The sequence below is a fragment of the Oncorhynchus kisutch genome, linkage group LG20, assembly GCF_002021735.2.
Source record: "Oncorhynchus kisutch isolate 150728-3 linkage group LG20, Okis_V2, whole genome shotgun sequence".
In the NCBI taxonomy this organism is placed as follows: domain Eukaryota; kingdom Metazoa; phylum Chordata; class Actinopteri; order Salmoniformes; family Salmonidae; genus Oncorhynchus; species Oncorhynchus kisutch.
In genome coordinates this window covers 1,713,009-1,739,362 of record NC_034193.2, presented here as the reverse complement: position 1 = coordinate 1,739,362, position 26,354 = coordinate 1,713,009, and the positions used below count along the sequence as shown (strand labels likewise).

General features: G+C 44.2%; 1 protein-coding gene across 4 annotated transcripts in view; it reads right to left on the bottom strand.

Annotated features, from left to right (window-relative positions):
• arid4b (AT-rich interaction domain 4B) overlaps positions 1 to 26,354 on the bottom strand; it is a 187,036-nt gene that overhangs the window by 108,063 nt on the left and 52,619 nt on the right. For all 4 annotated transcript variants that reach the window (XM_031799895.1, XM_031799894.1, XM_031799896.1 and 1 more), the window contains exons 3-6: positions 21,880 to 21,990; positions 18,792 to 18,857; positions 18,332 to 18,422; positions 2,228 to 2,307 (exon numbers count right to left, since the gene is read on the bottom strand). In XM_031799895.1, the coding sequence (XP_031655755.1) occupies positions 2,228 to 2,307; positions 18,332 to 18,422; positions 18,792 to 18,857; positions 21,880 to 21,990 (348 nt within the window). The remainder of the gene's footprint in view (positions 1 to 2,227; positions 2,308 to 18,331; positions 18,423 to 18,791; positions 18,858 to 21,879; positions 21,991 to 26,354) is intronic.

Here is a 26,354-nt window from a genome sequence, read left to right as displayed (position 1 = left end):
GTTAGAGCTGGAGGACAGGTTAGAGCTGGAGGACAGGTTAGAGAGAGCTGGGGGACAGGTTAGAGCTGGAGGACAGGTTAGAGCTGGGGACAGGTTAGAGCTGGAGGACAGGTTAGAGCTGGAGGACAGGTTAGAGCTGGAGGACAGGTTAGAGAGAGCTAGGGGACAGGTTAGAGCTGGAGGACAGGTTAGAGCTGGAGGACAGGTTAGAGAGAGCTGGGGGACAGGTTAGAGCTGGGGACAGGTTAGAGAGAGCTGGGGGACAGGTTAGAGCTGGAGGACAGGTTACCACAACTAAACCAGAGGGGGAATGGTGAATCATGACTGTTAAAACACTAACAGTAAACAATATGTACAGTTGAAGTCTGAAGTTTACATACACCTTAGCCAAATACATTTAAACTCAGTTTTTCACAATTCCTGACATTTAATCCTAGTAACAATTCCCTGTCAATTCCCGGTCAGTTAGGATCACCACTTTATTTTAAGAATGTGAAATGTCAGAATAATAGTAGAAGGAATGATTAATTTCAGCTTTTATTTCTTTCATCACATTCCCAGTGGGTCAGAAGTTTTCATACACTCAATTAGGATTAGGTAGCATTGCCTTTAAATTGTTTAACTTGGGTCAAATGTTTTGGGTAGCCTTCCACAAGCTTCCCACAATAAATTGGTTGAATTTTGGCCCATTCCTCCTGACAGAGCTGGTGGAAATGAGTCAGGTTTGTAGGCCTCCTTGCTTGCACATGCTTTTTTCAGTTCTGGCCACACATTTTCTATAGGATTGAGGTCAGGACTTTGTGATGGCCACTCCAATACCTCGACTTTGTTGTCCTTAAGCCATTTTGCCACAACTTTGGAAGTATGCTTGGGGTCATTATACACTTGGAAGACCCATTTGTGACCAAGCTTTAACTTCCTGACTGATGTCTTGAGATGTTGCTTCAATATATCCACATACTTTTCCTGCCTCATGATGCCATCTATTTTGTGAAGTGCACCAGTCCCTCCTGCAGCAAAGCACCCCCACAACATGATGCTGCCACCCCCGTGCTTCACGGTTGGGATGGTGTTTTGGAGCAGTGGCTTCTTCCTTGGTGAGCGGCATTTCAGGTTATGTCGATATAGGACTCGTTTTACTGTGGATATAGATACTTGTCTACCTGTTTCCTCCAGCATCTTCACAAGGTACTTTGCTGTTGTTCTGGGATTGATTTGCACTTTTCGCACCAAAGTACGTTCATCTCTAGGAGACAGAACGCGTCTCCTTCCTGAGCGGTATGGCGGCTGCGTGGTCCAATGGTGTTTATACTTGTGTACTATTGTTTGTACAGATGAACGTGGTACCTTCAGGCGTTTGGAAATTGCTCCCAAGGATGAACCCAAGGATGTGGAGGTCTACAATTTTATTCTGAGGTCTTGGCTGATTTCTTTTGATTTTCCCATGATGTCAAGCAAAGAGGCACTGAGTTTGAAGGTAGGCCTTGAAATACATCCACAGGTACACCTCCAATTGACTAAAATGATGTCAATTAGCCTATCAGAAGCTTCTAAAGCCATGACATCATTTTCTGAAATTTTCCAAGCTGTTTAAAGGCACAGTCAACTTAGTGTATGTAAACGTCTGACCCACTGGAATTGTGATACAGTTAATTATAAGTGAAATAATCTGTCTGTAAACAATTGTTGGAAAAATTACTTGTGTCATGCACAAAATAGATGTCCTAACCGACTTTCCAAAACTAAAGTTTGTTAACAAGACATTTGTGGAGTGGTTGAAAAACGAGTTTTAATGACAACCCAAGTGTACGTAAACAACTGTATTAAATGAGGAAAGAACAAAAAATAAGTGATTTTCTACAGCACCATGTTGATGAGGGTACTGACATTCAGCAGAGTGGCTGAAAACATTCTCTGCTGCATTTAAAAAACAAAACAACTGAAGCTTCACTTCACTTTGATTATTAATGAATAAACAGCCTTGGTACAAAATCAGCAAGTGAAGAGGGAGATCACATGTGTCTGTTGGCTAAAAAATTGAAAAAGAGCAGGAAGTGACTGAGGGAAGAGCTGTTTCCCAGATAAAATGTCAGCGTATGTTCCAGATGGCCCCCTATTCCCTACTTGGTGCACTACTCTTGACTAGAGCTCTATGGGGAATAGTGGGTCGTTTGGAACACAGCCGAGGACTGTAGTAAAACTGAGGTAAAGTTCAACAGAGACTTGCCTCGCTCTCTGCAAAGTGACGCGCTCCCTTCAGGCAGAGAGAGGAACGCCTCAGTGTCTTCTCGTCACCATCATCAAACACTGGAGAGAGGGAGAGAGAGAGAGAGAAAAGAGCAGTTAGGCAGAATAAAGACCATGGCATCTACTCTACACACGCAGGAATGCGGATTCCCAAACGGCACCCTATTCCCGTTATAGTGCACTACTATAGACCAGGGCTCTATTCCCGTTATAGTGCACTACTATAGACCAGGGCTCTATTCCCGTTATAGTGCACTACTATAGATGAGGTCCCATTTTGGGAATAGGACATTTTTGGACACAGTCTCACAAGGAGAACTATCGCCTGGCTAGGATAGCTGAGCTGCAAGCCCAGCGTCAGACGCAATCGTTAGGCAAGGGTACTTTAAGTGTAGGAAAGGATGAAACAGTGTCTGTGCCACCAGTAAGTACAGATAGTAACGTTGGTATAAATCCCCTCGCACAGTCATCGCAGCCGGACAACTTTCTCATGGCTTCTGGAGGGAAAGGCTGTAGGAATGCTCAACTGGTGTCGCTCATTCAGCCGACAGAATCTTTCAACCGGTTTTCCCCATTAAGCAGCGAGTCGGAGTCAGAGGCCGAGCCTTCTCTTGTCTCTACTCCTCCCGTTACGGGGTCTGAGATGCTGAAGCTTCCCACCATTAGATCTGACAAATTGAAAACCCTAGTCATTGGCGACTCCATTACCTGCAGTATTAGACTTAAAACGAATCATCCAGCGATCATACACTGTTTCCCAGGGCGCAGGGCTACCGACGTTAAGGCTAATCTGAAGATGGTGCTGTCTAAGGTTAAAACTGGCGAGTGTAGAGAGTATAGAGATATTGTTATCCACGTCGGCACCAACGATGTTAGGATGAAACAGTCAGAGGTCACCAAGCGCAACATAGCTTCAGCCTGTAAATCTGCTAGAAAGATGTGTCGGCATCAAGTAATTGTCTCTGGCCCACTCCCAGTTAGGGAGAGTGATGAGCTCTACAGCAGAGTCTCACACCTCAATCGCTGGTTGAAAACTGTTTTCTGCCCCTCCCAAAATGTAGAATTTGTAGATAATTGGCCCTCTTTCTGGGACTCACCCACAAACAGGACCAAGCCTGACCTGCTGAGGAGTGACGGATTCCATCCTAGCTGGAGGGGTGCTCTCATCTTATCTACAAACATAGACAGGGCTCTAACTCCTCTAGCTCCACAATGAGATAGGGTGCAGGCCAGGCAGAAGGCTGTTAGCCAGCCTGCCAGCTTAGTGGAGTCTGCCACTAACACAGTCTGTGTAGTCAGCTCAGCTATCCCCATTGAGACCGTGTCTGTGCCTCGATCTAGGTTGGGAAAAACTAAACATGACGGTGTTTGCCTTTGCAATCTCACTGGAATAAAAACCTCCTCCATTTCCTGTCGTTATTGAAAGAGATTGTGATACCACACATCTCAAAATAGGGCAACTTAATGTTAGATCCCTTACTTCAAATATCTGAAATATGTGATATCTCACATCTCAGAATAGGAAATGACTTAATGTTACATCCTTCACTTCCAAGGCAATTATAGTCAATGAACTAATCACTGATCATAACCTTGATGTGATTGGCCTGACTGAAACATGGCTGATGGTGTTAAATGACACCTCTCCTCCTGGTTACATTAGTGACCATATCAAGGTTCAGGCAGAACAGTTGAAACTGGAGCAGCAGCACGACCAGGTGGACTCCTGTCTCATCTGGAGTCCTGTGTGAATTTAAGTACGCTCCCTCTAATTCTCTCGTTCACTCTCTCTCTCCCCCTCCCTCCCCTAGGACCATGCCTCAGGACTACCTGGCCTGATGACTCCTCCCCAGTCCACCTGGCCGTGCATACATATATAACATTCTATTGTTGCAAGAATTGTGAATAATAATTTAAATAGAAAAATTCTAAGTTGTGAATCTGGCGTCATTTTGCGTGTCAATTCATAAACCATGTGCCATGGAATCGGTACACCGAAAAACTTTTCCCAACTATTTTGCAATCTGTGTAGCACAGCGGTCAGTTTTTGGGTCCTTAAATGAGATTGGTATGTGTTTTTATTAATCACACTTTTCTTTAACCATTTATGGTCTTTAATACAGGGCCGACATACAAGTTCCTTACTTTTTTCCCCTTCTACTTGCCTCTTCCATTTTTGTGGTAATGCTGCAATGAATTGGTTGTAATTTTGGGTAGAGCAGACATTTCCATATGTCTGTGTTAGCTGTATGTGTGACATAACTCCACCAGTCCTATTTATGATATAATTCACAAACATTACACCTTTTTTAATATATACATTTATATATATATATATAGAGATTTTTTTTAAAGTTATTTTTTTGTTTAACCACAATATTTGCTGTGTTATTTGTTATGCATTTTCAAAATGGCTTGTTTAAAAAAATAACAATATTTTGGAGATGATTTTGTTTTCAAATAACCAAAAGTGAGCAGTTGTAATCTGAATAAAGGGAAAGGGGCCATTCTTGAACTTGGGGTACTTTGTATTCAAACCCTCTACTCAGTACTTTGTTTAAAGCACCTTTGGCAGTGATTACAGCCTCGAGTCTTCTTGGGTTTGACACTACACGCTTGGCACACCTGTATTTGGGAAGTTAAACCCATTCTTCTCTGCAGATCCTCTCAAGCTGTTAGGTTGGATGGGGAGCGTCACTGCACAGCTAATTACTCCTGCATTTTGTCTTGTCTGTGTGCTTAGGTTCATTGTCCTGTTGGAAGGTGAACCTTCGCCCCAGTTTGAGATGCTGAGCGCTCTGGAGCAGATTTTCATCAAGGATTTCTCTGTACTTTGCTTCATTCATCTTTCCCTCGATCCTGACTAGTCTCCCAGTCCCTGCTGCTGAAAAACAATGATGCTGCCACCACCATGCTTCACCGTAGGGATGGTGCCAGGTTTCCTCCAGACGTGGTGCTTGAGTTCAATCTCAATATCATCAGACCAGAGAATCTTGTATGTTCCTTTTACTGAGGAGTGGCCACGCTACCATAAAGGCCTGATTGGTGGAGTGCTACAGAGATGGTTGTTAATGTTCTTGCTCCCGGACAAGCTAAACACCTTCGCCCACTTTGAGGTACCACCGACGCGGCCTGCTCCCAAGGACGGTGGGTTCTGTGAGTAAGACATTTAGGCATGTTAACCCTCGCAAGGCGACCGGCACAGATGGCATCCCTAGCCGCGTCCTCAGAGCTCAGACCAGCCGCGTCCTCAGAGCTCAGACCAGCCGCGTCCGCAGAGCTCAGACCAGCTGGATGGAGTGTTTACGGACATATTTAATCACTCCCTATCCCAGTCTGCTGTTACCACTTGCTTCAAGATATCCACCATTGTTCCTGATCCCAAGAAAGGAAAGGTAACGGAACTAAATTACTATTGTCCCGTAGTACTCACTTCTATCATCATATCAGCTCTACCTTACCTGACACCCTAGACCCACTTCAACTTGCTTCCCACCCCTACAGATCCACAGATGATCCAATCGCCATTGCACTGCCATATCCCATCTGGACAAGAGTATTCCTATGTAAAAATGCTGTTCATTGACTATAGCTCAGCCTTCAACACCATAGTACCCTCCAAGCTCATCATTAAGCTCTGGGACCTGGGTCTGAACTCCGCCCTGTACAACTGGGTCCTCAACACTGGGGCCCCACAAGGGTGCTTACTCAGCCCCATCCTGTTCTCCCTGTTCTCCCATGACTGCGTGGCCACGCATGCCTCCAACTCAATCATCAAGTTTGCAGACGACACAACAGTTGTAGACCTGATTACCAACAATGACGAGACAGCCTACAGAGAGGGGGTGATGTGCCCTGGGAGTGTGGTGCCAGGAAAATAACCTCTCACTCAACGTCAACAAAACAAAGGAGATGATAGAGGACTTCAGGAAACAGCAGAGGGAGCACCACCCTATCCACATCTACGGGACAGTAGTGGAGTTTTAAGTTCCTCAGCGTACACATCACTGACAACCTGAAATGGTCCACCCACACAGACAGCGTGGTGAAGAAGAAGCAACAGTGTCTCTTCAACCTCAGGAACCTGAAGAAATTTGGCTTGTCACCTAAGACCCTCACAAAGCTTTTACAGATACACAATTGAGAGCATCCTGTCAGGCTATATCACCGCCTGGTACGGCAACTGCACCGCCCGCAACCGCAGGACTCAACAGAGGGTGGTGCGGTCTGCCCAATGCATCACCAGGGGCACAGGAAGGCCAAAAAGATCATCAAGGACCCGAGCCACGGCCTGTTCACCCCAATATCATCCAGAAGTCTAGATCAATACAGGTGCATCAAAGCTGGGCCAGAGAGACTGAAAACAGCTTCTATCTCAAGGCCATCAGACTGTGAAATAGCCATCACTGGCCGGCTAACACCTGATTACTCAACCCTGCACCTTAGAGGCTGCTGCCTGATATAGAGCACATTCAGGAAGTATTCAGACCCTTCAACTTTTTCCAAATTTTGTTATGTTACAGCCTGATTCTAAAATGGATGACATTATTTTTTCCCCTCATCAATCTACATACAATACTCCATAACGACAAAGCGAAAACAGGTTTTTAGACATTTTTGCATATTTACATAAGTATGCAGACCCTTCGCTATGAGACTCAAAATGTAGCTCAGGTGCATCCTGTTTCCATTGATCACCCTTGAGATGTTTCTACAACTTGGAGTCCACCTGTGGTAAATTCAATTGATTGGACATGATTTGGAAAGGCACACACCTGTCTATATAAGGTCCCACAGTTGACAGTGCATGTCAGAGCAAAAACCAAGCCATGAGGTCAAAAACCTTGTCTTTAGAGCTCTACGAGACGGGATTGTGTCGAGGCACAGATCTGGGGAAGGGTACCAAAAACCGTCTGCAGCGTTGAAGGTCCCCAAGAACACAGTAGCCTCCATCATTCTTAAAAATGGAAGAAGTTTGGAACCACCAAGACTCTTCCTAGAGCTGGCCGCCCGGCCAAGAACCAGATGGTCACTCTGACAGAGCTCCAGAGTTCCTTCCGTCCAGAAGGACAAACGTTTTTGCAGCACTCCACTAATCAGACTTTTATGTGGCCAGACGGAAGCCACTTCTCAGTAAAATGCACAATAGCCAGCTTGGAGTTTGCAACAGTCAACAGCAAATTACAGAGAGATCCTTGATGAAAACCTGCTCCAGAGCGTTCAGGACCTCAGACTGAGAGAACGCTAAGAGTGTGCAAAGCTGTCATCAAGTCAAAGGGTGGCTACTTTGAAGAATCTCAAATATAAAATATATTTTGATTTGTTTCACACTTTTTTTGGTTACTACATGATTCCATATGTTATTTCATAGTTTTGATGTCCTCACTATAATTCTACGTTGTAGAAAACAGTAAGATTAGAAGAAAAACCCTGGAATGAGTAGTTGTGTCCAAACTTTTGACTGGTACTGTTCATTATTCGTAGCCGTCTATTTACCACCACGAACCGATGCTGGCACTAAGACTCAACCAGCTGTATAAAGACAAAAACTAACAAGAAAATGCGGTGCTTTAACGCAAGGAAGTCTCAAGGTTTTGCCCACCTGAGGTAGAGTATCTCATGATAAGCTGTAGACCACACTATCTATCGAGAGTTCTCATCTATATTATTCGTAGCTGTCTATTTACCTCCACAAACCGATGCTGGCGCTAAACCTCACTTAATGAGCTGTGAAAGGTCATAAGCAAACAGGAAAACGCTCATCCAGAGGCGGCGCTCCTAGTGGCCGGGGACTTTAATACAGGGAAACTTAAATCCATTTTACCTCATTTCTACCAGCATGTCACATGTGCAACCAGAGAGAAAACAACTCTAGACCAGCTTTACTCCCCAAACAGAGACGCATAAAGCTCTCCCTCCCTTTGGCAAATCTGACTATAATGCTATATTCCTGATTCCTGCTTACAGGCAAAAACGAAAAGCAAAAAGGATGCAACACTACAGCACTGTTTAAACAGAAAATGTTCCGGGATTCATCCAATGGCATTGAGGAGTACACCACAGCAGTCACTGGCTTCATCAATAAGTGCACCGTCAACAACTGTGTGATCATGCTCTCCGTAGCCGATGTGAGCAAGACCTTTAAACAGGTCAGCATTCACAAGGCCGCGGGGCCAGACAGATTACCAGGACGTGTACTCAGAGCGTGACCAACTGGCCACACTGACCTCTCCCTGACCCAGTCTGTAAGACCTATGTGTTTCAAACAGACCACCATAGTCCCTGTGCCCAAGGAAGTGATGGTAACTTGCCTAAATGACTACCACCCTGTAGCACTCACATCTGTAGCCATGAAGTGCTTTGAAAGGCTGTCCCTGGCTCACATCAACACCATCATGTCGGAAACCCAAGACCCACTCCAATTCGCATACCCCCCAACAGATCCACAGATGATGCAATCTCAATCATACCTTGGCCACCTCCAGCTGATAAGAGTAGGCATCTGCCACGCTGATACTCAACACTGGGGCCCCTCAGGGGTGTGTGCTTAGCTCTCCACCCAAGTCATAAGTGGTGCTGAAGTCGAGGTCCAAGAGGCTCTTTAACAGCTTCTACCCAACAAGACTGCTGAACAATTCATCAAATGGACACCTAGCCAATTTAAATGGACCAACCCCCCTTTTTCTATTTTTACAGTGCTGCTACTCGCTGTTTATCATCTATATCTATGCATAGTCACTTTACCCCTACCTACATGTCCAAATTTCCTCGGCTAACCTGTAAGCACGTTGACTCGGTACCAGTAACCCCTGTATATCGCTGGTTGAAAACTGTTTTCTGCCCCTCCCAAAATGTAGAATTTGTAGATAATTGGCCCTCTTTCTGGGACTCACCCACAAACAGGACCAAGCCTGACCTGCTGAGGAGTGACGGACTCCATCCTAGCTGGAGGGGTGCTCTCATCTTATCTACCAATATAGACAGGGCTCTAACTCCTCTAGCTCCACAATGAGATAGGGTGCAGGCCAACTGCCAAAGGTGCTCGTTATTGTTATTTTATTGAATGTTTTACTTTAGTTTATTTAGTAAATACTTTAACTCTATTTCTTGAACTGCACTCTTGGTTAAGGGCTTGAAAGTGAGAATTTCACAGTAAGGTCTACCTTACACCTGTTGTATTCAGCATTTCACAGTCAGGTCTACCTTACACCTGTTGTATTCAGCATTTCACAGTAAGGTCTACTACACCTGTTGTATTCAGCATTTCACAGTAAGGTCTACCTTACACCTGTTGTATTCAGCATTTCACAGTAAGGTCTACCTTACACCTGTTGTATTCAGCATTTCACAGTAAGGTCTACCTTACACCTGTTGTATTCAGCATTTCACAGTAAGGTCTACCTTACACCTGTTGTATTCAGCATTTCACTGTAAGGTCTACCTTACACCTGTTGTATTCAGCATTTCACAGTAAGGTCTACCTTACACCTGTTGTATTCAGCATTTCACTGTGAGGTCTACTACACCTGTTGTATTCAGCATTTCACAGTAAGGTCTACCTTACACCTGTTGTATTCAGCATTTCACAGTAAGGTCTACCTTACACCTGTTGTATTCAGCATTTCACAGTAAGGTCTACCTTACACCTGTTGTATTCAGCATTTCACAGTAAGGTCTACCTTACACCTGTTGTATTCAGCATTTCACTGTGAGGTCTACTACACCTGTTGTATTCAGCATTTCACAGTAAGGTCTACCTTACACCTGTTGTATTCAGCATTTCACTGTGAGGTCTACTACACCTGTTGTATTCAGCATTTCACAGTAAGGTCTACCTTACACCTGTTGTATTCAGCATTTCACTGTAAGGTCTACTACACCTGTTGTATTCAGCATTTCACAGTAAGGTCTACCTTACACCTGTTGTATTCAGCATTTCACTGTAAGGTCTACTACACCTGTTGTATTCAGCATTTCACAGTAAGGTCTACCTTACACCTGTTGTATTCAGCATTTCACTGTAAGGTCTACTACACCTGTTGTATTCAGCATTTCACAGTAAGGTCTACCTTACACCTGTTGTATTCAGCATTTCACAGTAAGGTCTACCTTACACCTGTTGTATTCAGCATTTCACTGTAAGGTCTACTACAACTGTTGTATTCAGCATTTCACTGTAAGGTCTACTACACCTGTTGTATTCAGCATTTCACTGTAAGGTCTACTACACCTGTTGTATTCAGCATTTCACTGTAAGGTCTACTACACCTGTTGTATTCAGCATTTCACTGTAAGGTCTACTACACCTGTTGTATTCAGCATTTCACTGTAAGGTCTACTACACCTGTTGTATTCAGCATTTCACTGTAAGGTCTACTACACCTGTTGTATTCAGCATTTCACTGTAAGGTCTACTACACCTGTTGTATTCAGCATTTCACTGTAAGGTCTACTACACCTGTTATATTCAGCATTTCACAGTAAGGTCTACTACACCTGTTGTATTCAGCATTTCACTGTAATGTCTACTACACCTGTTGTATTCAGCATTTCACTGTAAGGTCTACTACACCTGTTATATTCAGCATTTCACAGTAAGGTATTCAGCGCATGTGACAAATAAAAATGGATTTGATTGATATACTGTATTCTATTCTAGTGTATTTTAGTCAATGCCATTCCGACATTGGTCCTCCTAATATTTCTATATTCCATTCTTTAACTTTTAGATTTGTATGTATTGTTGTGAATTGTTAGATACTACTACACTGAGCTAGGAACACAAACATTTCACTACACAAATAAAATACAATGTTATTGGTCACATACACATGGTTAGCAGATGTTAATGCGTGTGTAGCGAAATGCTTGTGTTTCTAGTTCCGACAATGCAGTAATAACCAACGAGTAATCTAACAATTCCCCAACAACTACCTCATACACACAAGTGTAAAGGAATGAATAAGAATATGTACATATAAATATATGAATGAGCGATGGCTGAACGACATAGGCAAGATGCAGTAGATGGTATAGAGTACAGTATATACATATGAGATGAGTAATGTAGGGTATGTAAACAAGATGCAGTAGATGGTATAGAGTACAGTATATACATATGAGATGAGTAATGTAGGGTATGTAAACAAGATGCAGTAGATGGTATAGAGTACAGTATATACATATGAGATGAGTAATGTAGGGTATGTAAACAAGATGCAGTAGATGGTATAGAGTACAGTATATACATATGAGATGAGTAATGTAGGGTATGTAAACAAGATGCAGTAGATGGTATAGAGTACAGTATACATATGAGATGAGTAATGTAGGGTATGTAAACAAGATGCAGTAGATGGTATAGAGTACAGTATATACATATGAGATGAGTAATGTAGGGTATGTAAACAAGATGCAGTAGATGGTATAGAGTACAGTATATACATATGAGATGAGTAATGTAGGGTATGTAAACAAGATGCAGTAGATGGTATAGAGTACAGTATATACATATGAGATGAGTAATGTAGGGTATGTAAACAAGATGCAGTAGATGGTATAGCGTACAGTATATACATATGAGATGAGTAATGTAGGGTATGTAAACAAGATGCAGTAGATGGTATAGAGTACAGTATATACATATGAGATGAGTAATGTAGGGTATGTAAACAAGATGCAGTAGATGGTATAGAGTACAGTATATACATATGAGATGAGTAATGTAGGGTATGTAAACAAGATGCAGTAGATGGTATAGAGTACAGTATATACATATGAGATGAGTAATGTAGGGTATGTAAACAAGATGCAGTAGATGGTATAGAGTACAGTATATACATATGAGATGAGTAATGTAGGGTATGTAAACAAGATGCAGTAGATGGTATAGCGTACAGTATATACATATGAGATGAGTAATGTAGGGTATGTAAACAAGATGCAGTAGATGGTATAGAGTACAGTATATACATATGAGATGAGTAATGTAGGGTATGTAAACAAGATGCAGTAGATGGTATAGAGTACAGTATATACATATGAGATGAGTAATGTAGGGTATGTAAACAAGATGCAGTAGATGGTATAGAGTACAGTATATACATATGAGATGAGTAATGTAGGGTATGTAAACAAGATGCAGTAGATGGTATAGAGTACAGTATATACATATGAGATGAGTAATGTAGGGTATGTAAACAAGATGCAGTAGATGGTATAGAGTACAGTATATACATATGAGATGAGTAATGTAGGGTATGTAAACAAGATGCAGTAGATGGTATAGAGTACAGTATATACATATGAGATGAGTAATGTAGGGTATGTAAACAAGATGCAGTAGATGGTATAGAGTACAGTATATACATATGAGATGAGTAATGTAGGGTATGTAAACAAGATGCAGTAGATGGTATAGAGTACAGTATATACATATGAGATGAGTAATGTAGGGTATGTAAACAAGATGCAGTAGATGGTATAGCGTACAGTATATACATATGAGATGAGTAATGTAGGGTATGTAAACAAGATGCAGTAGATGGTATAGAGTACAGTATATACATATGAGATGAGTAATGTAGGGTATGTAAACAAGATGCAGTAGATGGTATAGAGTACAGTATATACATATGAGATGAGTAATGTAGGGTATGTAAACAAGATGCAGTAGATGGTATAGAGTACAGTATATACATATGAGATGAGTAATGTAGGGTATGTAAACAAGATGCAGTAGATGGTATAGAGTACAGTATATACATATGAGATGAGTAATGTAGGGTATGTAAACAAGATGCAGTAGATGGTATAGCGTACAGTATATACATATGAGATGAGTAATGTAGGGTATGTAAACAAGATGCAGTAGATGGTATAGAGTACAGTATATACATATGAGATGAGTAATGTAGGGTATGTAAACAAGATGCAGTAGATGGTATAGAGTACAGTATATACATATGAGATGAGTAATGTAGGGTATGTAAACAAGATGCAGTAGATGGTATAGAGTACAGTATATACATATGAGATGAGTAATGTAGGGTATGTAAACAAGATGCAGTAGATGGTATAGAGTACAGTATATACATATGAGATGAGTAATGTAGGGTATGTAAACAAGATGCAGTAGATGGTATAGAGTACAGTATATACATATGAGATGAGTAATGTAGGGTATGTAAACAAGATGCAGTAGATGGTATAGAGTACAGTATATACATATGAGATGAGTAATGTAGGGTATGTAAACAAGATGCAGTAGATGGTATAGAGTACAGTATATACATATGAGATGAGTAATGTAGGGTATGTAAACAAGATGCAGTAGATGGTATAGAGTACAGTATATACATATGAGATGAGTAATGTAGGGTATGTAATCATTATATAACATGGCATTGTTTTAAGTGACTAGTGATACATTTATTACATCCAATGTTTTATTATTACAGTGGCTGGAGATGAGTCAGCATGTTGGCAGCAGCCACTCAATGTTAGTGGTGGCTGTTTAACAGTCTGATGGCCTTGAGACAGAGAGTTGAGTCAGTGTGTTGGCAGCAGCCACTCAATGTTAGTGGTGGCTGTTTAACAGTCTGATGGCCTTGAGATAGAGAGTTGAGTCAGCATGTTGGCAGCAGCCACTCAATGTTAGTGGTGGCTGTTTAACAGTCTGATGGCCTTGAGATAGAGAGTTGAGTCAGCATGTTGGCAGCAGCCACTCAATGTTAGTGATGGCTGTTTAACAGTCTGATGGCCTTGAGACAGAGAGTTGAGTCAGTGTGTTGGCAGCAGCCACTCAATGTTAGTGATGGCTGGTTAACAGTCTGATGGCCTTGAGACAGAGAGTTGAGTCAGTGTCATTGACAGTGTGTTGGCAGCAGCCACTCAATGTTAGTGGTGGCTGTTTAACAGTCTGATGGCCTTGAGATAGAAGCTGTTTTTCAATCTCTCGGTCCCAGCTTTGATGCACCTGTACTGACCTCGCCTTCTGGATGATAGCGGGGTGAACAGGCAGTGGCTCGGTTGGTTGCTGTCCTTGATCATCTTTTTGGCCTTCCTGTGACATCGGGTGGTGTAGGTGTCCTGGAGGGCAGGTAGTTTGCCCCCGGTGATGCGTTGTGCAGACCTCACTACCCTCTGGAGAGCCTTATGGTTGTGCAGTTGCCGTACCAGGTGGTGATACAGCCCGCCAGGATGCTCTCGATTGTGCATCTGTAAAAGTTTTTGGTGACAAGCTGAATTTCTTCATCCTCCTGAGGTTGAAGAGGCGCTGCTGTGCCTTCTTCACAACGCTGTCTGTGTGGGTGGACCAATTCAGTTTGTCCGTGATGTGTACGCCGAGGAACTTAAAACTTACTACCCTCTCCACTGCTGTCCCATCGATGTGGATGGGAGCTGCTCCCTCTGTTGTTTCCTGTAGTCCACAATCATCTCCTTTGTTTTGTTGACGTTGAGTGTGAGGTTATTTTCCTGACACCACACTCCGAGGGCCCTCACCTCCTTCCTGTAGGCTGTCTCGTCGTTGTTGATAATCAAGCCTACCACTGTAGTGTCGTCTGCAAACTTGATGATTGAGTTGGGGGCGTGCATGGCCACGCAGTCGTGGGTGAACAGGGAGTACACCTGCAATAACATCTGCTAAATATGTGTATGTGACCAATAAGATGTGATTTTAAATCAATTGAATGTACCACAGGTGGACTCTAATCAAGTTGTAGAAACATCTCAAGGATGATCAATGGAAACAGGATGAGCATGAGCTCAATTTCAATTCTCATAATAGAAGGGTATGAAAACTTATGTAAATATATGTTTTTTATATAGTAAACATTGTAAATACCCGTTTTCGCTTTGTCATTATGAGGTGTGTAGATTGAGGAGGATTTCTTATTTATTTAATACATTTTAGAATAAGGCTGTAATGTAACAAAATGTGGAGAAAGGGATCTGAATACTTATCGAATGCATTGGGGCGGCAGCGTAGCCTAGTGGTTAGAGTGTTGGACTAGTAACCGGAAGGTTGCGAGTTCAAACCCCCGAGCTGACAAGGTACAAATCTGTCGTTCTGCCCCTGAACAGGCAGTTCAGGCAGTTGTAAAAATTGTATGTATGTGTTTGTGTTGTGTCGGTGTGTTTATGTGCATGTGTGTGCACAGACCCAGAGACCCACTCTGTGTATATAGTGATAGACAGTAGCAAACAGTGCTCACCAACAGTATATATAGTGATAGAACCAAACAGTGCTCACCAACAGTATATATAGTGATAGACAGTACCAAACAGTGCTCACCAACAGTATATATAGTGATAGAACCAAATAGTGCTCACCAACAGTATATATAGTGATAGAACCAAACAGTGCTCGCCAACAGTATATACAGTGATAGAACCAAACAGTGCTCACCAACAGTATATACAGTGATAGAACCAAACAGTGCTCACCAACAGTATATATAGTGACAGACAGAACCAAACAGTGCTCACCAACAGTATATATAGTGATAGAACCAAACAGTGCTCACCAACAGTATATTCAGTGATGGACAGAACCAAACAGTGCTCACCAACAGTATATATAGTGATAGAACCAAACAGTGCTCACCAACAGTATATACAGTGATGGACAGAACCAAACAGTGCTCACCAACAGTATATACAGTGATAGAACCAAACAGTGCTCACCAACAGTATATATAGTGATAGAACCAAACAGTGCTCACCAACAGTATATATAGTGATAGAACCAAACAGTGCTCACCAACAGTATATAGTGATAGACAGAACCAAACAGTGCTCACCAACAGTATATATAGTGATAGAACCAAACAGTGCTCACCAACAGTATATATAGTGATAGAACCAAACAGTGCTCACCAACAGTATATATAGTGCTTAACCAAACAGTGCTCACCAACAGTATATATAGTGATAGAACCAAACAGTGCTCACCAACAGTATATACAGTGATAGACAGAACCAAACAGTGCTCACCAACAGTATATATAGTGATAGAACCAAATAGTGCTCACCAACAGTATATATAGTGATAGAACCAAACAGTGCTCACCAACAGTATATACAGTGATAGAACCAAACAGTGCTCACCAACAGTATATACAGTGACAGACAGAACCAAACAGTGCTCACCAACAGTATATATAGTGATAGAACCAAACAGTGCTCACCAACAGTATATACAGTGATAGAACCAAACAGTGCTCACCAACAGTATATACAGTGATAGAACCAAACAGTGCTCACCAACAGTATATACAGTGACAGACAGAACCAAACAGTGCTCACCAACAGTATATATAGTGATAGAACCAAACAGTGCTCACCAACAGTATATACAGTGATAGAACCAAACAGTGCTCACCAACAGTATATATAGTGATAGACAGAACCAAACAGTGCTCACCAACAGTATATATAGTGATAGAACCAAATAGTGCTCACCAACAGTATATATAGTGATAGAACCAAACAGTGCTCACCAACAGTATATACAGTGATAGAACCAAACAGTGCTCACCAACAGTATATACAGTGACAGACAGAACCAAACAGTGCTCACCAACAGTATATATAGTGATAGAACCAAACAGTGCTCACCAACAGTATATATAGTGATAGAACCAAACAGTGCTCACCAACAGTATATATAGTGATAGAACCAAACAGTGCTCAACAACAGTATATATAGTGATAGAACCAAACAGTGCTCACCAACAGTATATATAGTGATAGAACCAAATAGTGCTCACCAACAGTATATATAGTGATAGAACCAAACAGTGCTCACCAACAGTATATACAGTGATAGAACCAAACAGTGCTCACCAACAGTATATACAGTGATAGAACCAAACAGTGCTCACCAACAGTATATATAGTGATAGAACCAAACAGTGCTCACCAACAGTATATATAGTGATAGACAGAACCAAACAGTGCTCACCAACAGTATATATAGTGATAGAACCAAACAGTGCTCACCAACAGTATATACAGTGATAGACAGAACCAAACAGTGCTCACCAACAGTATATACAGTGACAGACAGAACCAAACAGTGCTCACCAACAGTATATATAGTGATAGAACCAAACAGTGCTCACCAACAGTATATATAGTGATAGAACCAAACAGTGCTCACCAACAGTATATATAGTGATCGAAACAAATAGTGCTCACCAACAGTATATACAGTGATAGAACCAAACAGTGCTCACCAACAGTATATATAGTGATAGAACCAAACAGTGCTCACCAACAGTATATACAGTGACAGACAGAACCAAACAGTGCTCACCAACAGTATATACAGTGATAGACAGAACCAAACAGTGCTCACCAACAGTATATATAGTGATCGAACCAAACAGTGCTCACCAACAGTATATATAGTGATAGTCCCCGCCAGGGACTCACCAACAGTATATATAGTGATAGTCCCCGCCAGGGACTCAACAACAGTATATATAGTGATAGTCCCCGCCAGGGACTCACCAACAGTATATATAGTGATAGTCCCCGCCAGGGACTCACCAACCGTATATATAGTGATAGTCCCCGCCAGGGACTCACCAACAGTATATATAGTGATAGTCCCCGCCAGGGACTCACCAACAGTATATATAGTGATAGTCCCCGCCAGGGACTCACCAACAGTATATATAGTGATAGTCCCCGCCAGGGACTCACCAACCGTATATATAGTGATAGTCCCCGCCAGGGACTCACCAACCGTATATATAGTGATAGTCCCCGCCAGGGACTCACCAACCGTATATATAGTGATAGTCCCCGCCAGGGACTCACCAACAGTATATATAGTGATAGTCCCCGCCAGGGACTCACCAACAGTATATATAGTGATAGTCCCCGCCAGAGACTCACCAACCGTATATATAGTGATAGTCCCCGCCAGGGACTCACCAACAGTATATATAGTGATAGTCCCCGCCAGGGACTCACCAACAGTATATATAGTGATAGTCCCCACCAGGGACTCACCAACAGTATATACAGTGACAAGTACCAATAAAAAGATAGAGAAAAAGAATTGACTCACCAACAGTGTATATACTGCAGTCAGTCAGCTTGTTGATGGAAGCTTCCTGGTACACTCCATCAGGGTTCTTCACCTCTACTACAGCACCAACCTGACAGACCAGACATACTGCTGTTAACATTCAATACTGGCTGACATTTATCTGGCTATGGTGACTAAGTCCTGATCACTTCATGTAGACTTGAAAAGATACCATTGTAATGAAGAGTATAAGACAACAGTAGTGGCCTGGGTCTGGCTTGAGGCTGGCCTGGGGCTGGCCTGAGGCTGGCCTGGGTCTGGCCTGGGGCTGGCCTGGGGCTGGCCTGGGGCTGGCTAGAGGCTGGCCTGGGGCTGGCCTGAGGCTGGCTTGAGGCTGGCTTGAGGCTTGGGGCTGGCCTGGGGCTGGCCTGGGGCTGGCCTGGGGCTGGCCTGGGGCTGGCCTGGGGCTGGCCTGGGGCTGGCTTGGCCGGTCTCGTACCTTCAGAGGGCCTTGGATGCTGTCATCATGGACCTCTGCTGTGGTCAGGTCTGGTTTAAAGGTCACCTGAAGAGGAAGAGGGGGGAGAGGAAGGTTAGAGAGTTAGTAATGTCAGTAAACAAACAATTCACGCCCTCATCTGACCTCCTGCTCCTACCTCATCAAACCAACTCAAAACCTGACAGCTAGTCACGACGTCATTGTCTCTCCAGGACTGGGACGGGTGAGATGAGATGAGACGAGACGTGAGAGACGGCCCGAGCTGCTTTCACACTGTGAGAATCGATAGGCATTCTACCTCAGAGCACTTTAGTAAGAGAGTGCCAGAGCGCCGGAAAATGTAGGAATGTTCCCGAATGACGTGTTATGCCTTTTGTTATAACAGATGTCGGTTAACGGAAAAACGGAATCCAAAAATTGTTGATTTGGATAGAAAACACTCTGAAGTTTCTACAACGGTTAAAATAATGTCTGTGAATATAACAGAACTGATATGGCAGGCGAAACCCAGAGGACAAACCTTCAAGGGGAAAAAAGGTCTATTGAGGTCATAGGATTTTCCAATAGGTTTCTATGGGACACCCTTATTATTAGGAGCCTGGTTGCAGTTCCTATGGCTTCCACTAGATGTCAACAGTCGTTAGAAATTGTTGGATGTTTGTCCTTCGAGAAAGGAAGAAGTAGTCCTATTCATTGTAAGTGTCACTCCAGGTTGTTTTTATCCGGTATTAGAAACAGTTTACGTCTTAAATATTATTGATTATTTACGTTTTAGGGTACATGAGGTTGAATTAGGAACATTGTTTGAAATGTTTGGACCAAGTTTATAGGTAACTTATTAGAAACTATGTAGGCATGTTGGGCGAGTTGAAACTGGTGTATTTCTGAATCAAATGCGCCAAATAAATGTAAATTTTTGGGACATAAAGAAGGACATTATCGAACAAAAGGACCATTTGTGATGTTTCTGGGACCTTTTGGAGTGCCAACAGAAGAAGATCTTCAAAGGTAAGGCATTAATTATATCGCTATTTCTGACTTGTGGAACACCTGCCTGGTTGAAATATGATTTTCATGTGTTTGAATGCGGGGCGCTGTCCTCAGATAATCGCATGGTTTGCTTTCACCGTAAAGCCTTTTTGAAATCTGACACAGCGGCTGGATTCACAAGAAGTTAAGCTTTATTTTGATGTATGACACATATATTTTCAAGAATGTAAAATATTAGATTTGGGATTTTTTGAATTTCGCGCTCTGCAATTTCACCGGATGTTGGCCAGGTGGGATGCTACCGTGCAACAAGAAGTTAAACACTGTTTTCCATGCTTGTTCAATGAACCATAAACAATTAATGAACATGCACCTGTGGAACGGTCGTTAAGACACTAACAGCTAACAGACGGTAGGCAATTAAGGTCACAGTTATGAAAACTTAGGACACTAAAGAGGCCTTTCTACTGACTCTGGAGAAAAAAACACCAAAAGAAAGATGCCCAGGGTCCCTGCTCATCTGCGTGAACGTGCCTTAGGCATGCTGCAAGGAGGCATGAGGACTGCAGATGTGGCCAGGGCAATAACTGCAATGTTCGTACTGTAAGACGCCTAAGACAGCGCTACAGGGAGACTGGACAGACATCTGATCGTCCTCACAGTGGCAGACCACGTGTAACATCTGCACAGGATCGGTACATCCGAACATCACACATGCAGGACAGGAACAGGATGGCAACAACAACTGCCCGAGTCACACCAGGAATGCACAATCCCTCCATCTGTGCTCAGAAAGGGAGAGAGACGACAGCAGACGGAGGTGACGGCACCGTAAGGGAGAGAGAGACGACAGTAGACGGAGGTGACGACACCGTAAGGGAGAGAGACGACAGTAGATTGAGGTGACGGCACCGTAAGGGAGAGAGAGACTACAGTAGACAGAGGTGACGACACCGTAAGGGAGAGAGAGACGACAGTAGACGGAGGTGACGACACCGTAAGGGAGAGAGAGACGACAGTAGACGGAGGTGACGACACCGTAAGGGAGAGAGACGACAGTAGACTGAGGTGACGGCACCGTAAGGGAGAGAGAGACGACAGTAGACGGAGGTGACGACACCGTAAGGGAGAGAGAGACGACAGTAGACTGAGGTGGCGGCACCGTAAGGGAGAGAGAGACGACAGTAGACAGAGGTGGCGGCACCGTAAGGGAGAGAGAGACGACAGTAGACAGAGGTGACGGCACCGTAAGGGAGAGAGACGACAGTAGACAGAGGTGACGACACCGTAAGGGAGAGAGAGACGACAGTAGACGGAGGTGACGGCACCGTAAGGGAGAGAGACGACAGTAGACAGAGGTGGCGGCACCGTAAGGGAGAGAGAGATGACAGTAGACAGAGGTGGCGGCACCGTAAGGGAGAGAGACGACAGTAGATTGAGGTGGCGGCACCGTAAGGGAGAGAGAGACGACAGTAGACTGAGGTGACGGCACCGTAAGGGAGAGAGACGACAGTAGACGGAGGTGACGGCACCGTAAGGGAGAGAGAGACGACAGTAGACAGAGGTGGCGGCACCGTAAGGGAGAGAGAGACGACAGTCGACAGAGGTGGCGGCACCGTAAGGGAGAGAGACGACAGTAGATTGAGGTAACGACACCGTAAGGGAGAGAGAGACGACAGTAGACAGAGGTGGCGGCACCGTAAGGGAGAGAGAGACGACAGTAGATTGAGGTGACGGCACCGTAAGGGAGAGAGACGACAGTAGACAGAGGTGACGACACCGTAAGGGAGAGAGATGACAGTAGATTGAGGTGACGGCACCGTAAGGGAGAGAGACGACAGTAGATTGAGGTGACGACACCGTAAGAAGGGATGAGAACCTCTGACAAGGCTAATCTCTCATTGACCGAACCTTTTAGCAGTCACACACAGTTTGTATCATCCTGGTCTAAACTAGACCAAGTTACTAACCAATTACCTACCATTAACCAGTTCCCTGGTTAAACAGCTACAACTTCATCAACAGTTTAATAGATCATCATATTGTATTACCAACAGCACTACCACTAGGCCATTAACAGTGTTCAACAGTGTATTACCTTGGCCTTGACCAGTCTCTTGGCAGTCTTAATCTTGGCCTCACAGAAAGCACCTCTGTACTTGGCGCTGACATCAGTGCCCACTGTCAGGTAGGGCGGCTCCTCCGGAGTCTGAAGAGAGAGAGAGGGGGAGGGAGGGGACACGGAGTGGAAGGGAGTCAATAATGCCACACAGATTAGTGAAGACAAACAATAGATTCAAATGAGTTCAGAGCAGTGAGTGAATAATACCACAGATATATGATGACTATCTTAACACCAAGAAACTTACATTCTCATTTGTCTTTTATTACTAACAGCTGATGGCTACTTTATTGATGTTCATACTATAACTGAGATGTGACTCTGGATAATAGTATCTGATAAATGACAGACATGTCACTGATTAACAAAAGTTTAACACAAATCAGGGATAATAGTAGGGACTCGGGTCAACGAGCGAGGACTCGGGTCAACGAGCGAGGACTCGGGTCAACGAGCGAGGACCCGGGTCAACGAGCGAGGACTCGGGTCAACGAGCGAGGACTCGGGGCAACGAGCGAGGACTCGGGGCAACGAGCGAGGACTCGGGGCAACGAGCGAGGACTCGGGGCAACGAGCGAGGACTCGGGTCAACGAGCGAGGACTCGGGCAACGAGCGAGGACTCGGGTCAACGAGCGAGGACTCAGGTCAACGAGCGAGGACTCGGGTCAAGGAGCGAGGACTCGGGTCAAGGAGCGAGGACTCTGAGCAACGAGCGAGGACTCGGGTCAACGAGCGAGGACTCTGAGCAACGAGCGAGGACTGGGGTCAAGGAGCGAGGACTGGGGTCAAGGAGCGAGGACTCGGGTCAACGAGCGAGGACTCGGGTCAACGAGCGAGGACTCGGGGCAACGAGCAAGGACTCGGGGCAACGAGCAAGGACTCGGGGCAACGAGCAAGGACTCGGAGAAGGTAAAAAGAAAGTGAAAATAGCCACCGTAGGAATCCCAAGACACAGCCATGTATGCCTACATGCTCCTTCTCTTCATCCATGACACCGTTATACAGTCTACAGTCTACAGGGTCAGCAGGCTTCATTACACCGTTATACAGTCTACAGGGTCAGCAGGCTTCATTACACCGTTATACAGTCTACAGGGTCAGCAGGCTTCATTACACCGTTATACAGTCTACAGGGTCAGCAGGCTTCATTACACTGTTATACAGTCTACAGGGTCAGCAGGCTTCATTACACCGTTATACAGTCTACAGGGTCAGCAGGCTTCATTACACCGTTATACAGTCTACAGGGTCAGCAGGCTTCATTACACCGTTATACAGTCTACAGGGTCAGCAGGCTTCATTACACCGTTATACAGTCTACAGGGTCAGCAGGCTTCATTACACCGTTATACAGTCTACAGTCTACAGAGTCAGCAGGCTTCATTACACTGTTATACAGTCTACAGAGTCAGCAGGCTTCATTACACTGTTATACAGTCTACAGGGTCAGCAGGCTTCATTACACCGTTATACAGTCTACAGGGTCAGCAGGCTTCATTACACCGTTATACAGTCTACAGGGTCAGCAGGCTTCATTACACCATTATACAGTCTACAGTCTACAGAGTCAGCAGGCTTCATTACACTGTTATACAGTCTACAGAGTCAGCAGGCTTCATTACACTGTTATACAGTCTACAGGGTCAGCAGGCTTCATTACACCGTTATACAGTCTACAGGGTCAGCAGGCTTCATTACACCGTCATACAGTCTACAGGGTCAGCAGGCTTCATTACACCGTCATACAGTCTACAGTGTCAGCAGGCTTCATTACACCGTTATACAGTCTACAGTGTCAGCAGGCTTCATTACACCGTTATACAGTCAACAGGGTCAGCAGGCTTCATTACACCGTTATACAGTCTACAGAGTCAGCAGGCTTCATTACACCGTTATACAGTCTACAGAGTCAGCAGGCATCATTACACCGTTATACAGTCTACAGAGTCAGCAGGCTTCCTTACACCGTTATACAGTCTACAGAGTCAGCAGGCATCATTACACCGTTATACAGTCTACAGGGTCAGCAGGCTTCATTACACCGTTATACAGTCTAGAGGGTCAGCAGGCTTCATTACACCGTTATACAGTCTACAGGGTCAGCAGGCTTCATTACACCGTTATACAGTCTACATGGTCAGCAGGCTTCATTACACCGTTATACAGTCTACAGGGTCAGCAGGCTTCATTACACCGTTATACAGTCTACAGAGTCAGCAGGCTTCATTACACCGTTATACAGTCTACAGAGTCAGCAGGCTTCATTACACCGTCATACAGTCTACAGGGTCAGCAGGCTTCATTACACCGTTATACAGTCTACAGGGTCAGCATGCTTCATTACACCGTTATACAGTCTACAGGGTCAGCAGGCTTCATTACAGCCATCTACAGTCTACAGTCTACAGGGTCAGCAGGCTTCATTACACCGTTATACAGTCTACAGGGTCAGCAGGCTTCATTACACCGTTATACAGTCTACAGGGTCAGCAGGCTTCATTACACCGTTATACAGTCTACAGAGTCAGCAGGCTTCATTACAGCCATCTACAGTCTACAGTCTACAGGGTCAGCAGGCTTCATTACACCGTTATACAGTCTACAGGGTCAGCTGGCTTCATTACACCGTTATACAGTCTACAGAGTCAGCAGGCTTCATTACACCGTTATACAGTCTACAGAGTCAGCAGGCTTCATTACACCGTTATACAGTCTACAGGGTCAGCAGGCTTCATTACACTGTTATACAGTCTACAGGGTCAGCAGGCTTCATTACACCGTTATACAGTCTACAGTGTCAGCTGGCTTCATTACACCGTTATACAGTCTACAGAGTCAGCAGGCTACATTACACCGTTATACAGTCTACAGAGTCAGCAGGCTTCATTACACCGTTATACAGTCTACAGGGTCAGCAGGCTTCATTACACCGTTATACAGTCTACAGGGTCAGCAGGCTTCATTACACCGTTATACAGTCTACAGGGTCAGCAGGCTTCATTACACCGTTATACAGTCTACAGGGTCAACAGGCTTCATTACACCGTTATACAGTCTACAGGGTCAGCAGGCTTCATTACACCGTTATACAGTCTACAGGGTCAGCAGGCTTCATTACACCGTTATACAGTCTACAGAGTCAGCAGGCTTCATTACACCGCTTCATTATAGTCATGTACAGAGTCAGCAGGCTTCATTATAGCCATGTACAGAGTCAGCAGGCTTCATTATAGCCATTTAAAAAGTCAGCAGGCTCAATTATAGCCATCTAGAGTCAACAGGCTTCATTATAGCCATCTACAGTCTACAGGGTCAGCAGGATCAATTATAGTCATATAGAGACAGCAGGCTTCATTATAGCCATCTACAGTCTACAGGGTCAGCAGGCTTCATTATAGCCATCTACAGAGTCAGCAGGCTTCATTATAGCCATCTACAGAGTCAGCAGGCTTCATTATAGCCATCTACAGTCTACAGGGTCAACAGGCTTCATTATAGCCATCTACAGTCTACAGAGTCAGCAGGCTTCATTATAGCCATCTACAGTCTACAGGGTCAGCAGGCTTCATTATAGCCATCTACAGAGTCAGCAGGCTTCATTATAGCCATCTACAGTCTACAGGGTCAACAGGCTTCATTATAGCCATCTACCTTCTACAGAGTCAGCAGGCTTCATTATAGCCATCTACAGTCTACAGGGTCAGAAGGCTTCATTATAGCGATCTACAGTCTACAGAGTCAGCAGGCTCCATTATAGCCATCTACAGTCTACAGAGTCAGCAGACTCCATTATAGCCATCTACAGTCTACAGGGTCAGCAGGCTCCATTGTAGCCATCTACAGTCTACAGAGTCAGCAGGCTCCATTATAGCCATCTACAGAGTCAGCAGGCTCCATTATAGCCATCTACAGTCTACAGGGTCAGCAGGCTCCATTATAGCCATCTACAGTCTACAGGGTCAGCAGGCTCCATTGTAGCCATCTACAGTCTACAGGGTCAGCAGGCTCCATTGTAGCCATCTACAGTCTACAGAGTCAGCAGGCTCCATTATAGCCATCTACAGTCTACAGAGTCAGCAGACTCCATTATAGCCATCTACAGTCTACAGGGTCAGCAGGCTCCATTGTAGCCATCTACAGTCTACAGGGTCAGCAGGCTCCATTATAGCCATCTACAGTCTACAGGGTCAGCAGGCTCCATTATAGCCATCTACAGTCTACAGGGTCAGCAGGCTCCATTATAGCCATCTACAGTCTACAGGGTCAGCAGGCTCCATTATAGCCATCTACAGTCTACAGAGTCAGCAGACTCCATTATAGCCATCTACAGTCTACAGGGTCAGCAGGCTCCATTATAGCCATCTACAGTCTACAGAGTCAGCAGGCTCCATTATAGCCATCTACAGTCTACAGAGTCAGCAGGCTCCATTATAGCCATCTACAGTCTACA